Source organism: Vipera ursinii (assembly GCF_947247035.1).
Source record: "Vipera ursinii genome assembly, chromosome: 2".
In the NCBI taxonomy this organism is placed as follows: domain Eukaryota; kingdom Metazoa; phylum Chordata; class Lepidosauria; order Squamata; family Viperidae; genus Vipera; species Vipera ursinii.
Genome location: NC_139513.1, coordinates 55,427,866 through 55,442,296, shown reverse-complemented (window position 1 = coordinate 55,442,296; position 14,431 = coordinate 55,427,866). Strand labels below are relative to the sequence as shown.

General features: G+C 41.1%; 1 protein-coding gene across 1 annotated transcript in view; it reads left to right on the top strand.

Moving 5' to 3' along the window:
• COL7A1 (collagen type VII alpha 1 chain) overlaps positions 1 to 14,431 on the top strand; it is a gene marked incomplete at its 5' end in the record, with an annotated part of 134,524 nt that overhangs the window by 91,120 nt on the left and 28,973 nt on the right. The window contains 14 exons of the mRNA XM_083353344.1: positions 941 to 1,003; positions 2,958 to 3,002; positions 4,649 to 4,684; positions 4,872 to 4,907; positions 6,248 to 6,283; positions 6,564 to 6,608; positions 8,811 to 8,843; positions 10,220 to 10,282; positions 10,368 to 10,403; positions 10,538 to 10,618; positions 11,266 to 11,334; positions 12,998 to 13,033; positions 14,148 to 14,189; positions 14,285 to 14,329. Of these exons, the coding sequence (XP_083209470.1) occupies positions 941 to 1,003; positions 2,958 to 3,002; positions 4,649 to 4,684; positions 4,872 to 4,907; positions 6,248 to 6,283; positions 6,564 to 6,608; positions 8,811 to 8,843; positions 10,220 to 10,282; positions 10,368 to 10,403; positions 10,538 to 10,618; positions 11,266 to 11,334; positions 12,998 to 13,033; positions 14,148 to 14,189; positions 14,285 to 14,329 (666 nt within the window). The remainder of the gene's footprint in view (positions 1 to 940; positions 1,004 to 2,957; positions 3,003 to 4,648; positions 4,685 to 4,871; positions 4,908 to 6,247; positions 6,284 to 6,563; positions 6,609 to 8,810; positions 8,844 to 10,219; positions 10,283 to 10,367; positions 10,404 to 10,537; positions 10,619 to 11,265; positions 11,335 to 12,997; positions 13,034 to 14,147; positions 14,190 to 14,284; positions 14,330 to 14,431) is intronic.

The window sequence follows — 14,431 nt, the reverse complement described above, 5'->3', positions numbered from 1 at the left end:
GCTGACTCTGTAAACCTCTTAGAGAGAGGGCTGTAAAGCACTGTGAAGTGCTTTATAAGTATATAGGTATATAAGTATAAGTGCTATTGCTATTGCTATTACTGCCATTGAATTCATTACACTATATCTGACTAACCTGCCTAACCTCTCCACTATCTCATGCAATGATTTCCACAGCTCTAATTTTTCACCATCAGAGCAATGGTGCAGTAAGTAAGTAGCTTTGTCCACCCAAATCTCCGTTGACTGTATTAGCATTTCTATTAGTGACCATGAATTTTCTGCAAGAATCTTTTGCTATCGGGTACATTATGCTTTCTTTTGGAGCTGAGACTGAAAGTTTTGTGGGGGGGGTTTCTTGTTTGTTGTTTATAGTTACAAGCCAATTTTTTGGAATCAGACTAGAAACTATGCATTGACTCCATTTCAGTCTGAAACATTTAAAATGCTATGAAATGGTTATGTCAAGGTATTGAGGAAGGAGTTGAGGAACAGTTGGGTGATATTTTGTGGAAAAACCCAGAGGAAGAGGGACAATGACAATCACTTATTAAATTTTGTGGTTGTTAACAGTATTATTTACTTGTTGCTTGTATCTCTTCCATATTCACAATTGTTTGAGTTGGGCAGCCATAAACCTAAGTAGGCAGTTAAAAGTATCAAAACCATTGCCTAGGACACATACAGTACCTTTTTCAGACTTGCTTCCAATGAGTATACAGCAGATCTCAGCCTTTCAGTGGCCTTTGTAGAAGTCAGAGGAGAAAGGCAGAGCTCTCCTGGTTTTGACAGGCTTTCTACTTTTGGTGGATCTGAGCTAACCAGCAGAAATTTAACTGACCATTGTGATGCAACCAGTGATTCTGGCTTTTGTGATGGAGAGTTGACACCATAGAGCTGTCAGTTTTCCTTTGTGATGTCATGCCATCTTGCATTACAGGGTGAAGATGGTCAAAAAGGGGAGAGAGGTGAAGCTGGTGAAAAGGGCAGGGATGGCACTCCAGTGAGTATTAATGGTGGATCATTGTCAAAATGATGACAGTTATTGAAACAAAGCAATGCTGACATCAACATTTATTCTGCCTCTTAACAATGAATGTCTTACTTTCAGAATGGGCCGGTACTAAATAAATAAATAAATAAACCTTTATTGTCAAAGTACAACATGTGTACATTGAGATTAGCTGAGCCTCCCCCTGTGCTCTCTCCCCCCAACACACAGTGACAACAAACCCTCCATCCCACCACACCATGTGAACCAACTACACCACACACCGGCCTCCCAAGTCAATTCTGCATAAGATTATGTCCCATTTAAAAGCCTAACAGCCCACGGATAAAATCTATTTTTCAGCCTGTTGGTACGGCTGGCTATATTCCTATATCTCCTACCGGATGGTAGGAGAGTAAAGAGATACCGTCCAGGGTGTGAGTCATCCCTGAGAATCTTCCTCACTCTTCCAAGGCAACGAGCCCTGGCGATGTCATCCAGTGGTGTCAGGGAACAGCCCACAATGTCTTGTGCTGTGCTCACTACCCTCTGTAATACTTTCCTATCCGCGGCTGTCAGACCGGCATACCAAACCACAATACCATACGAGAGGACGCTCTCTATGGTAGACCGGTAAAAGAGGGTCATTAGCTGTTGTTCTACCCTGTTCTTCCGCAAGATCCTAAGAAAGTGAAGCCTCTGTTGGGCCTTTCTAGCCACCTGGGTTGTGTTAACTTTCCAGGTCAGATCTTCACAGAGGTAGACTCCCAGAAATTTAAAGGAGGGAACTCTCTCTACACAGTCCTCCCCGATGTAAAGTGGGGCAGGTTCCTCCTTTTTTCTCCGGAAGTCTAACACCATCTCTTTCGTCTTGCCGATGTTTAGGTGCAAGTTGTTGTTACTACACCATATGGATAGTTTTTGTACCTCCGCCCTATATGCTGTTTCATCCCCACCTGTAATAAGACCCACCACAGTTGTATCATCTGCGAACTTGATTATCGCAGTGGATGGGTCAGATGATACACAATCATAACTGTATAAAGAGTACAGGTAGGGGCTAAGCACACAGCCCTGTGTCGTGCCAGTGCAAAGCTTCAGGGGGGTGGACAAAGCAGACCCGACCCTCACTGTTTGTACCCGATCCCTAAGAAAGTCTTGAATCCAATCGCAGATAGCGGGGGAGAATTTCAAGTCAGTCAGCTTCTCCATGAGAATGCTCGGCAAAATGGTGTTGAAAGCCGAGCTGTAGTCAACAAAAAGCATCCTGACGTAACTTCCAGGTTTCTCGAGATGACTTGCTACAGAGTGTAAAGCAGTAGCTATGGCATCATCTGTCGACCTATTTCCCCTGTAGGCAAATTGATGTTTATCAAAGTCCAGTGGGAGGCATGTCCTAAGATGTTGGAAAACCAATCTTTTGAAGCATTTCATGACTACAGACATTAATGCAATAGGTCTGTAGTCATTCAGGCACTCAACTGCAGTTTTCTTGGGGACTGGGACAATGCTAGCTGCCTTCAAGCATGATGGTACACATGCCGTTTGTAAGGAGATGTTAAAAATCCTTGTCAGGACCCCTGCTAATTGATCGGCACAATTCCTGACCACTATCCCCAGCACCCCATCTGGGCCTGCGGCTTTGCTGGGATTCACAGCCTTCAATACAGCTCTCACTTGGTGTTCACACAGGGTGAGTGGCTGAGAGTCAGAAGGCCGGCCAGCAGAGGCTACGGGGTCTGGTCTTTTAACCTCGTAGCGGGCGAAGAAGATATTCAGCTCCTCAGCCAACGAGGCATCAGTGTTTGCCATGCTCCTCGTGCTGCCCTTATAGTTGGTTAAGTGCTGCAGTCCCTGCCATACGTGCCTCGGATCGTTGTTCGCTAAATGGTTCTCCACCTTGTACAGTCATTCTTGCATTACACTGTGCCTTTTTTGGCTGCTACTTATTCTTTATCTTCTGCAGGGACTTCCAGGAGAGAGAGGCCTTCCTGGGTCAGAAGGGAAAGCGGTAAGTGAAAAGTTCAGCATTGGCAGAGCAAATCCTATGGTGCAGGGGAAAAGAGAGACAGGAGAAGAACAAAAAACACAGCAAAAGAAAAGGAGTATCATTGGAATTCTAAATGAGAGAATATGACAGGGAGCTCAGTGAAACCCACAAGTCCCAAAGAGAAGGTACCCTTCCTATATCTCACAAAATGACAGTATTTAATGGGGGTGACCTGGAGCACACCCACCCACTCTGCTGTAAGGTCACTGGGTGGGCAGAAAGAGCTGCAAACAAGTTGTCTCTCAATGAAGATCATTCTGTTTATTGGAACAGCAATGTCTTAGTACAGAGGTCCCCAACCTTTTGGGCACCAGGGACCGGTTCCATGGAGAGAGTTTTTTCCGTGGACCGGAGGGTATGTGGTTTTGTGTGCTGCCTGCATCCCACGAGTGGGGCTTTGCTTGTTTGTGTGGACTGGTTGCTGGTATGCCACAGCCTATTACTGGTCCACGGACTGCGGGTTGGGGACCCCTGTCTTAGTAGCACTGAGAATCCAGGATACATTTTCTTTACGAATCAGGTTTGAAATTAGTTTTCCCGTGTTTAATAATAATAATAATAATAATAATAATAATAATGATGATGATGATGATGATGATGATGATGATGATGATGATGATGATTCGTTTTAAGGTGAGACTTGAATTCAGGGCCTCCTGCTTCTTAGTCTGGTACCTTAACCATTAGACCAAACTGGCTAAAAAAAAAGGTCATACAAAAGAAAAAGTGTCATCACAGATTACTTGATTGATTCTAATATATTCATGTCTTTTGTTCAGATGCTTGAATATTTCTGTATACTTTGAACAACGACTCACATGTCTGTTTATAGATGTACTGGACATAAGTAAGAAACAACCATAATTATAAGTGATGAAGAGTAAGCTAAACCCTTCTGTTGAGGCCTCCCTAAGCTGAATATGGTCTACCAAGGCACTAGAAAGCAAACAATACTCAGCCCAACCCACTGTTGTTGTGGGGGGAAATAGTAGGAGGAATTTGCATTGGATATGTTTGCCACCTTGAGTTATTTGTAAAAATAATAAAGGCATGAAATAAATAATCGGCTGAAATTATAGAATGAAAATGTTAGGCTTACTATCATCATAACATTGGAATTAAGAGTTTGTGAATTTATTTTAGGTATCGGAATCAGCTTAAAATCCTTCCATGCAAGAACAACGTTTGGTTATCTTGAGTTTCCATCCTTTCAGAGAGAGAAGTTGGGGTAGTATAATGAATGGCAGCTATTAAACAGATAAAAGTTGGAAATTTCTGCAGAACTTGTACAGAGCATCCAAATAGCTGCAGTAGGCTCAGTTTGCCAACAGGTGTGCATGCTGGTCTGAAGCACCTTGTTGCACTATTGTTGGTGCCTCCTCATCCTAAACATGCATTTTTCTGAGATCCCATTGCTAGCCTGCACAGCTTCCACCAGGAGATGCTGGTGGATGCAGCAATGAGGAGAGACCCTCCCTAAGAGAGTTCTTTCAGATGACAACAGTCCATCACCCATCCTTGTGGTTGTTTTTTTACATAGCTGTATATACAGCTTTTTTACATAGCTGTATATACATGTGTCTGTATATGTTCTTGCCTCCATCTAGGGCCTACAGGGTATTAGAGGGCCTCCCGGCCCAGCTGTAAGTAACCTTTATACCTAGGCTGCAGCAGTCCTGAGCCCCTGGCTGTGGTTGGCTTTCTCTGCCTGCTCGCTCTCTTTTTAGGAACTGCCCTGCCTTCTTGTTTTATGGAAGCCATCCCACGCTTGCTTCAGAAATTGCTCTGGGTCTCACTAACTCTTTGGGTCTTTGCTTTGGATCTTTGCAGGGCTTGCCAGGTTTCCCTGGAGTTTTGGGCAGACCGGTAGGTGCCTCCTCTCCGTTTTCCCTCCCCTGTATCTCACCCACATCCCACCTTGCATGTGGCACAAGGCGTCTTACTACTAATCATGGGGGGTGGGGGTGGGAAGACGAGGTTCCCTTGCAGGGCTAATTAGCACAGTCCGCTTTGCTAAAGGAAGAAGGAGACCTTGGCACGGTGACCAAACCTGGGTTCCCACAGAGGGGAGCAAAGCAAACCACTTAAAGTTCTTTTTTTTTTCATTTGTCAAATGCAAGATGTAATAATGAAGCTCTTGTGATGTTTTTAAATCACTTTGTGAACAGAATGAATGCATAGTCTCACTAGTAATAAAATATTATGAATTACATACCAGTATTTACATACCAGTAAAAGAGCCTTGGTGGAGCAGTGGGCTAACGCCTCCTTAAGTAACACCAGCTGCCTGCAATTAGTGCAGGTTCGCATCCCACCAAGCTCAAGGTTGACTCAGCCTTCCATCCTTCCGAGGTAGGTAAAATGAGGACCCAGATTGTTGGGGGCAATTAAGCTGACTTTGTAATAATGCCGCTTGGGGTGTGTGTGAAAGCCCTAATAAGCAGGCATATACATAGAATGAAGGCTACTGCTAAGCTTGTAAGCCGCCCTGAGTCTTCGGAGAAGGGCGGGATATAAATGGAATTAAAATAAAATAAAAATAAAAATATTTAATAATAGCAATAATGCAGTATAATATGTGTGCATGCGTGTACATTTATTTCACAATATTTGATACTGGTTTATTATTTTAGAATTTAAAATTGAAGGACTATAGAGCAACAAGGAAATGGCAGTCACTTATTTGCCCAGTGGTTCGACTAGCTCTCTCCAGCATCCTATTTTACCCAGAAAACTGACATTTGGACAAAAAATATTGCTGTCATGTATGCAAATCATCATGACAGATATGTATGTACCCTAATTTCCCATGATATTTTCTCTATATAGAGAGAAAGAAAGAGGGTCACAACAAAAATGAGTTGATAAAAATGACTTTGAACTTCCTCTTAATGGGGGAGTTCACCAGATGTAAGGAGGCTCAAGTAATTAATTATTCCAGAGCCGTTATCAGCTGATATTATTAGAAGCTGACACTGTCAGTAATAGACTTTAATAGTCAATACTATTTAAAATTCTAGGATAAGCAACATTTGTTTTTTCAGTGATCTGGAGTCTGTGTGAAAATCTGGATTGTACGGAATGGGTAAAGATCTCATTTGAAGTCAAGTATTTTGAAAAATCTATTTTAGGGTCCTTCAGTTCTAAAAAAAAGCTAACTCAGACGTTTACCACATTATCACTGATAATGTCTTTCATTTCAACAGGGAAATCAAGGGGATCCTGGATCACCAGGCTCTCCTGTAAGTAAACCTGGTTCTTTTATTTTAAAAATATTACACCACTATATCCACCTAATTGAGTAAATATAAGAACATTTATAGAAAAATGTCTGCCTCCCAGTGTATTGGGATAATCTTACAAGACGTTGGATTTTTTTTTTTAATAAAAGCAACCTTATCTTCTCAGGAAATGCCAACAACACAGTAAAGATACACTAGCATGCTGTATACAATAGTTGAATTAACTTGGTCATACTTGTGCTTTGACTACTGGAAATAATTGTCCTTCGTTGTCCTTCAGGGTCCTGTTGGCCCACCTGGAACTCAAGGTGTACCTGGAATAAAGGTATGTAACCTGATTTGATTGCTGGCTGGGAGATTCTGGGAATTGAAGTCCACAAGTCTTAAAGTTGCCAAGATTGGACCTCCCTGCTCTAAAGTTTATGGAATCTTCCTTCAGATTAGTAGCACTGGAAAGACAGCATGTCTCTCTAGCCTGTTAACTAACTGCCTTGTAAAAATAGTTAAACTATTTTTATTTCAAGCCAAACAAAATTTACCTAAGGCATTTATAATAGTATTTATATCCCCTTCCCACCTTTCATATAACCCTTCTGAAAAGTGGCAATAAAACAGTAACGTGAGACTTGATTTACATTGGCCTGTTCAGTAATAACTAAGCTCTTTTTCTAATAGCAAAGTGAAGCTTCCTGCTTCTCATAGTTTACCCTCTTATGTGTGTGTCAATTTCTTCAAGATTCCCCACTTAGAATCCCGGGCTGGCAAATGTATTTTCCTATTTTTATCCTCTCCTAATGTCCTATGCAAGCCTGAGAGCTTTATTTGCATGGTAAAAATCTTCTACCCATAGCCCAGGTAAAGATAAAGATCAGGAGAGAATAACAAAGGCTTGGAGAGTGCAAAGAGAGGTTGTTTACCTTGTAAATTATGCCAATGCTGCAAGCAGCTATCGTGTTTTCCCCAAAATAAGACCCACCCCGAAAATAAACCTTAGCCTGATTTTTGGGGGTGGGCCTACCCCAAAAATAAGGCCGTGGAGTGGGTGTGTTCAACACAAGTGCCTGTAAGCGCACGGGGGCCAACAGTGTCTGGCAGCAGCCGCAGCCCCTAGGCACGGCGCAGGTAAGCCTGAGCATGGAGGCAGAGGCAGGGGGGAGGCAGGCAATCCGGACGCGCTCCAGAGGGAGACTGGAAACTTCATCTGCTTGCATATGGGGCATTTGGAACAGGGCTAATTGCTCTGTTTCCAAGCGCCCAATCTGCAAGCAGACAAAGCTTCCAATCTCTCTTTGGGCAAAACGTGTTTGGGTGCCTATGGGGCACTTGGGACAGCTCCACCCCCTCCCCCTCCTGCCTTGCCTCATGGCGGTGGCACGGCACAGCGGGCCACGCAGCCTCCTGCTGCGAACAGCCACGAGGGGCTGAAGAAGTGGGCCCACGGCCAGGTGGGGTCCTGCTGGATGGGGCCGCCACAGGGTGAGGTAGGTGTTGGGGGAAAAATAAAAGATCCCCCCAAAATAAGACTTAATGGGTCTTTTGGTCTAAAAAAAAATTACAAGACCCGGTCTTATTTTTGGGGAAACACAGTAGCTTGGAATGTTTGGAAGATGGAATTCTAATGGAAGTCCAATACATTTTATAGATAAGATGCCAGAGAATTCCACAATAACCAACCCAAAGTAAGTTGAACAGGAATGTGAGGCTTTGTCTAATTAGAGGGGTTAATCCCTTTCCATTCAGGAGATGCACAGATTGCCACTGTATCTCCTAATGGTGTGTTTTATTGTTAGAGTGAGAGTCATTATTCTCAGGTGGCTAACAACCTGTTGACTCTCCAGGTGCAGGCTAAGGGTCTGCTTCTTCAGCTTCAGAATCAGTGAAGCCCATAAAACATGGATACCCTCTGTGTAAGGAAGACATATCCCATCACTGCTCATTTTCTTTCTTTGGTAGTCTCCACATCCCTCTTAACTCTGCTTCAGGATCTTTGTTGTGACCAACTGTGGAACCAACTCTTTAGCAGTCACAGTTGCCTAGAATCCATTTTGAGTCACCTATCACTGTCCATTATTTCTTTCTTCAATTTCTGTCTTCTTGCCTCCCAACTCTGTTCTCTTTACCAGAACAATAGTCTCTCTCTCTCTCTCTCTCTCTCTCTCTCTCTCTCTCTCTCTCTCTCTCTCTCTCTCTCTCTCTCTGTGTGTGTGTGTGTGTGTGTGTGTGTGTTCTCATGTTGCCTGGTTGATCTTTAGTTGCTCCATATGGTCAAAGTTTTACATGCTTAATATTCTGAAAATAGAATAGTTCTGTATTTTTGTTTGGAGGAACCTATTTTTGGAAACACAGCATACATACCTATGTTATCCTATGAACAATATGGTTTCTAAAATTTAGCACAGAACTTCCAGTGTTATGCTATGTAATTAACCTACATTATCTTCTGCAGAAATTGAAGCATTCAAAACTCAATTTTCTCTCAAACACAAATAATAATGTGAATTTTTCAGTTTTTATTTGTTATTTACAGGGAGATGTAGGAGAACCTGGGTCCAGCATACGAGTAAGTATCTTTTTAGGTTTCCCAAATACACATTATAGTAACTCAAAAATGTTGTGGCCTACTGCTATTTCAAGGATTTTTTCATTGTCAAAAAACTACAGATATGTAGCTACAACCACAATTAGGATAGGAACTTCAGTCGTTAAGCAAAGCAGTTGTTAAGTGGAACATTACATGACTGCTTCACACAACAAGCACAATCCCAGCACTCCCAATTGTCCTCATTAAGTGATTGTGCAAGTCATTAAGCATTAAGGATTCTGGGGTGCCTCAGAAGAGATGAGGAAGACCCTGTGAGTCTCTACTCAAGAGCTGAAAAGCCTCCCTGCTGAAATCCAAGCAGGATTTTTAACCCTTGACCTCAAATACAATTGCACACAACCTCCCCCATTCCCTGAGGCACCCCATGCTCTTTTCCTTACTGTGCATTTTCTTTGCTCAGGAGCTGAAAATCCTCCCTGCTGAAATCCAAGGAAGATTTTCAGCCTCTGAGCAAAGAGAGACTCACATGCAGCCCGCACTCGGCATCCCCTACCTGCCTGATGCACCCTGTGCTTCTTAGCACTGCCTCTCCACTTTCTACTTGGATTTTGACTCCCTCTCATCTCTAGGGGCTGCCTGAAAGAGTTGCCTGCTGAAGGAGTTCTGCTCCTTTCATGTGCGGAAGGGGGCTGTAACAGGCTGCAGGAGCTTCGGGGTTTGAGCTCTATTTCTGCACTCCATCAGTGCTGTGCAGCTCACTCATGACAAGCAGCTCCCTCAGCCAGTCCCCCGAGATGAGACGGTGTCTCTCAGCAGGCAAGAGCAGCTTGCAACCTTCCCTAACCCATTGACTTTCTGGGGAACCAAGCAAAGAAGAATGCAAATAGTGATCATGCGATTGTGAGGCGCTTTGGCATCCAGTTTTGTGAACAGGTTACCAATCACCCACATCGCAATCACCTGACCAGATGTGTGATTTTGCAGCGCTCTTTGATGGCCAGCACTCTTTCTGAGCCATTATATTATTGGACCATCATTAGACAAACCCTTGATGGGTTTAGGGTTGGGGTTTTAACATGGTTTTTAATTGCTGTTTATATCGGGCATAATATTTAATTGTTTTTTAACTTTTGTACTTTGTTTTTATATTTATTGCCCTGTACACCACCCTGAGTCCTTCGGGAGAAGGGCGGTATAAAAATTTAATAAATAAATTTAATTAATAAATAAATAAGTCAAGGACTACCTGTACAGGTAAATTTTGTGGGTCTCCCTTCTAACAATTGATGTTTCCAAGTTCTGGGAAAGGATCAGGATGGGAAAGCTATGCAATAGATCTGATTGGATGCCTGTTGATAACTTTGATCAAAGTGATATATATTTTTTCCTTGTAGGGTATGACAGGCCCGCCAGGAATTGTGGGACTCCCAGGACCAGCAGGATCCTCTGGGCCTGTGGTAGGTTACAAATATCCTGCTTTAGTTTGAGAGAACTATTAAATTCCTGAGCTGATCCACGTTTCTTGTTGGGTTTCTTTTTTAGGGTCCACAGGGCCCTCCAGGGTTACCAGGACAAGTGGTAAGTTGCTTCTGCTCCTTCTTCTTGGCTCTTCACTTTTCCATGGGCCATCATTTCGTACTCTTGTGTCAAATTACTGTTTCTTCTTAATGAACCAGGCTTTGATGTTTATATGAACTGTAACTATTCACTAGGGTGAGCCGGGGAAACCAGGTGTACCAGGAAGAGATGGAGTGCCTGGAAAAGAAGGGGAGCCTGGAATGCCAGGGAAAATGGTATGTCACTGTGCGAAACTGCACAATTCTTCTCCATGCATTTAAGCAGATTGGAGGCCACCTAACTCCCTTAATTAGGGTGGTGAGCAGTGAAAAATACAAACCACGCCCATCTGGGGGGGGAAAAAGACAATTCCTCACACAAATAACATTCTACAGGGGCACAACCATTCTTCTCCAAGACCTGAGAAAAGAACTAGGTTTTCAGAGATCTCTAACATCAGCACATTGGGAGCGCGCAAATCTCGGCAGTGGAAATACTATTCCACAGAACAGGCATCCAATGGAAAAGGCAAACCTCCTGGGTGTCAATATATTACATTGTTTGAGGGAGGAAGACTACATCCACTCTGCTTGATCATACAAGATAGGCAGAAAATACTGTATTAGACGTAAGCAGTCTTGCAACTTGACTTTTAAAACAAGAGTGACACTAAATCACAGAGATGATCTCATACGTCAACCAAAGTCACAGGTTAGAGACAAGGGTAGCATATACATTTGATAAATAAATGAACTGAATATAATGGGGCTTGTCTCTAAACAAACATGGACAGGACTGCATCGCCTGTGTGGGATGCAGCAACCTAGCGTAATCTCTGCTTCTGTTATAAAGGGGAAAAATGTTCTTGTTAATTGCTTTGTAGGGTATTTCAGGGTCTTCAGGACCTGCCGGTCCTAAAGGGGAGCCTGGAGATGCTGGGTCCCCAGGTCAGGTGAGAGGCAACCTTTCCTTTCTTTATCCTTGATGGACAGCTTGCATGTTTTCTTTTTGCTCCCTTCTCTGGTTAGTAAGTTTTTTAAAAAATAATTTTTTTTGCTTTAGTTTCAGATTATTTAAAAACCTGATGGCCTGTCAAAACAATACATGTAGTCCTCTACTTTTGATCACAGTTGAGCCCAAAATTTCCGTTGCTAAGCAGGGCGGTTGTTAAGTTAGTGTGCCCCTGTTTTACAACCTTTTTGCCATATTCGTTAAGGGAATCATTGCAGTTAAGTGAATTATATGGCCATTAAGTCAATCGAGCTTCCCCCGTCCCCCTTGACTTTGCTTGTCAGAAGCTGTCTGGGAAGGTTACAGATGGTGATCACGTGACCCCAAAACACTGCAGCCATCATAAGTACATGCTAGTTTCTAACTGCCCAAGTTTGATTACGTGACCGCAGAAATGCTGCAACAATTGTGTGAAAATCAGTCATAAGTCACTTTTTTCAGTGTCATTGTAACTTCAAATGGTCATTAAATGAATGGTTGTAAGTCAAGGACCACCTGCAGTTAAATTTTGTTTTTCGAACCAAAGCCATTGCTTGACCAGTTAAATCCTTGTAGAACATTTCCAGTAGGAGATAAGTGCAATAGTATCCTCCTACTAATGTTTCCCAATACTGGCTACTTAGAGGTAATATGACATCTCATCTAATAGAGGTGACATACTGTAAATATCACAATAGTTGTTATCCTCTATATTTTATTAGTTGTCTTCTAAGACAGATTTCATGGGCATCATGCACTTAAAAAACTGATTTTTGCAATAGTCAAATTACATAATAATATAATCAAAGTCCTCTTAATTTTTTCTTTTGATATGTACTATATATTAATTATGTCAAACAATATAGACCTCTTAAACATTTTTAATATTAGCTATGTTGTGTGCTACTTTGATTAATCTTAAAATATGTTATTTAGTATGGACATTATAAAATATGTTGACATCATATTATCAAAACAAATCTCTGAAACAATAATGAGATTCTTTGTTCTTTTCCATCATTTGTCAGGAGGTTATATGAACTAAGAAGGTACTAGACCATGTTTCAGGTTTTTCATGTTGACAAAATACATTTTTTCAGTAAATAAATAACCTGGGAGGTTTTTTTTAATGGTGAATGTTGAAATTTATTTAGGGCTAAATATGATGCAAATGGTTTTTAGAATGGAAGAGATATATGCTTCTTTATTTCCAGTGTTTGGCATTCTTTAGGAGAGATTATAGAACCATTACATTTTGGGAACAACTATGTGGAGTGTATTTTTTGTTAACAGTAAAATTTTGATCCTTTGTTTTTCAGATCATTGTTTGAAGTATGGAAAACATGATAGCATCCTAGGATTTCTTTTTTATTATTATGTAGCTCTTCCTTCCATTATTAACGTAATGATATAATTAAAAGGACAGTCCTTTGTTATTAATTGCAGAAGAAAGTAGAAAAAGTGATTCATCCTTTTTCCATTGTCTCAGAAACTGTTATTTTGCTTTTCTTAGCTACATGTAATTTCTGCATTCATTTTTAGAAAAAAAAAACTTTATAGCAAACATTGTTTTGATACCATTTATTTATTCCTTTTAATGTTTCTTCTTAATCTGATTATTATAGACTATAGTGGGGCCTCCTGGAATGAAAGGTGAGAAGGTAAGCTAAAAATCCAGATAAATAGAGAAAATTAATATATTATTATTTGGGGCATAAGAACTTAGAAAAAAAATCAGTTAAATATTCTTTGGTAGCTTCAAAATTTTCAAATTTTGGCTCACAACATTTTGCAAGGATTAGTTCTTGATATTTATAGTAATTTTATTAAAGATTATAATTACAATAGTACAAACTGAAAAAAGATAGAAGGATGAAAAAGAAGAGAAAGAAAAGAAAAAAGAATATATTAAAGAAAAAGAAAAGAAATATATGAAGAAGTGATTTCTCACCTTCATCACAAGTATAAAGAGTTTTAGTAACTTATCTCTTAAAATATAACAAATACTATATTATTTTCTTCCCATTTCCCATCTGTTATCTATGAACAACTTAATGAAGCCTCATTATTTCAATGATAGCCGTGTTCCAATATCTCAGGGGCTGCCACAAAGAAGAGGGAGCCAAGCTATTCTCCAAAGCACCTGAAAGCAGGACAAGAAGCAACGGATGGAAACTAGTCAAGGAGAGAAGCAACCTAGAACTAAGGAGAAACTTCCTGACAGTTAGAACAATTAACCAGTGGAACAACCTGCCTCCAGAGGTGGTGAATGCTCCAACACTGGAGGTTTTTAAGAAGAGACTGGACAGCCATTTGTCCAAAATGGTATAGGGTTTCCTGCCTGAGCAGGGGGTTGGACTAGATGACCTCCAAGGTCCCTTCCAACTTATTATTGTTATCATTATTATTATGTCAGCAAAACTCCAGTAAGGCTTAACAAAGATAACAACATATCTGTTTTAATCTTCATCAAATAAATCACAGGGTCAGCTCCACATTTCAAAGCTGTCTTCCTTCTGCCATTTCTTCCTCCAGAAGACACCAAATAGTAGCCCTTGAATGAAAATCTGATTTTATGATATAAGAAAATTTTGCTAGTATGTCTTATTCAGGCAGGTTTCTATGGGAAGAACTTACATTCTATGAATGTCTGGCAAATACCTGAATTTTGCTAAATAAGGTGGTAAATTTTTGTACACTTTCTAGAAAAGCAAGCTTAAGCCCATCTGAATGGACATTAATATATTGATAAATTATATTCATGGTCTGTTTTAGGGTGAAGCAGGCGATTTTGACGAGGAACTTTTGAAGAGGCCAGTAAGTTGGCTTTTCATATTTTTTCCCCCATGCTTATTTCCTCCATTTCCAGGCAACTGGTTCCCGGGGCAGGTACTGATCTTTCTTCTTTGCAGGGTCTCAAAGGTGATCGAGGCATACCAGGTCCTCGTGGAGAGAAGGTAAGAAAACAGTTTTCCAGACAGGAACTTCAGCTCTCATTCTCCAGCATCTGTGAGCTTCACAGAAATATTTGTCTTTAATTCATTCTCAATGTTGACCTA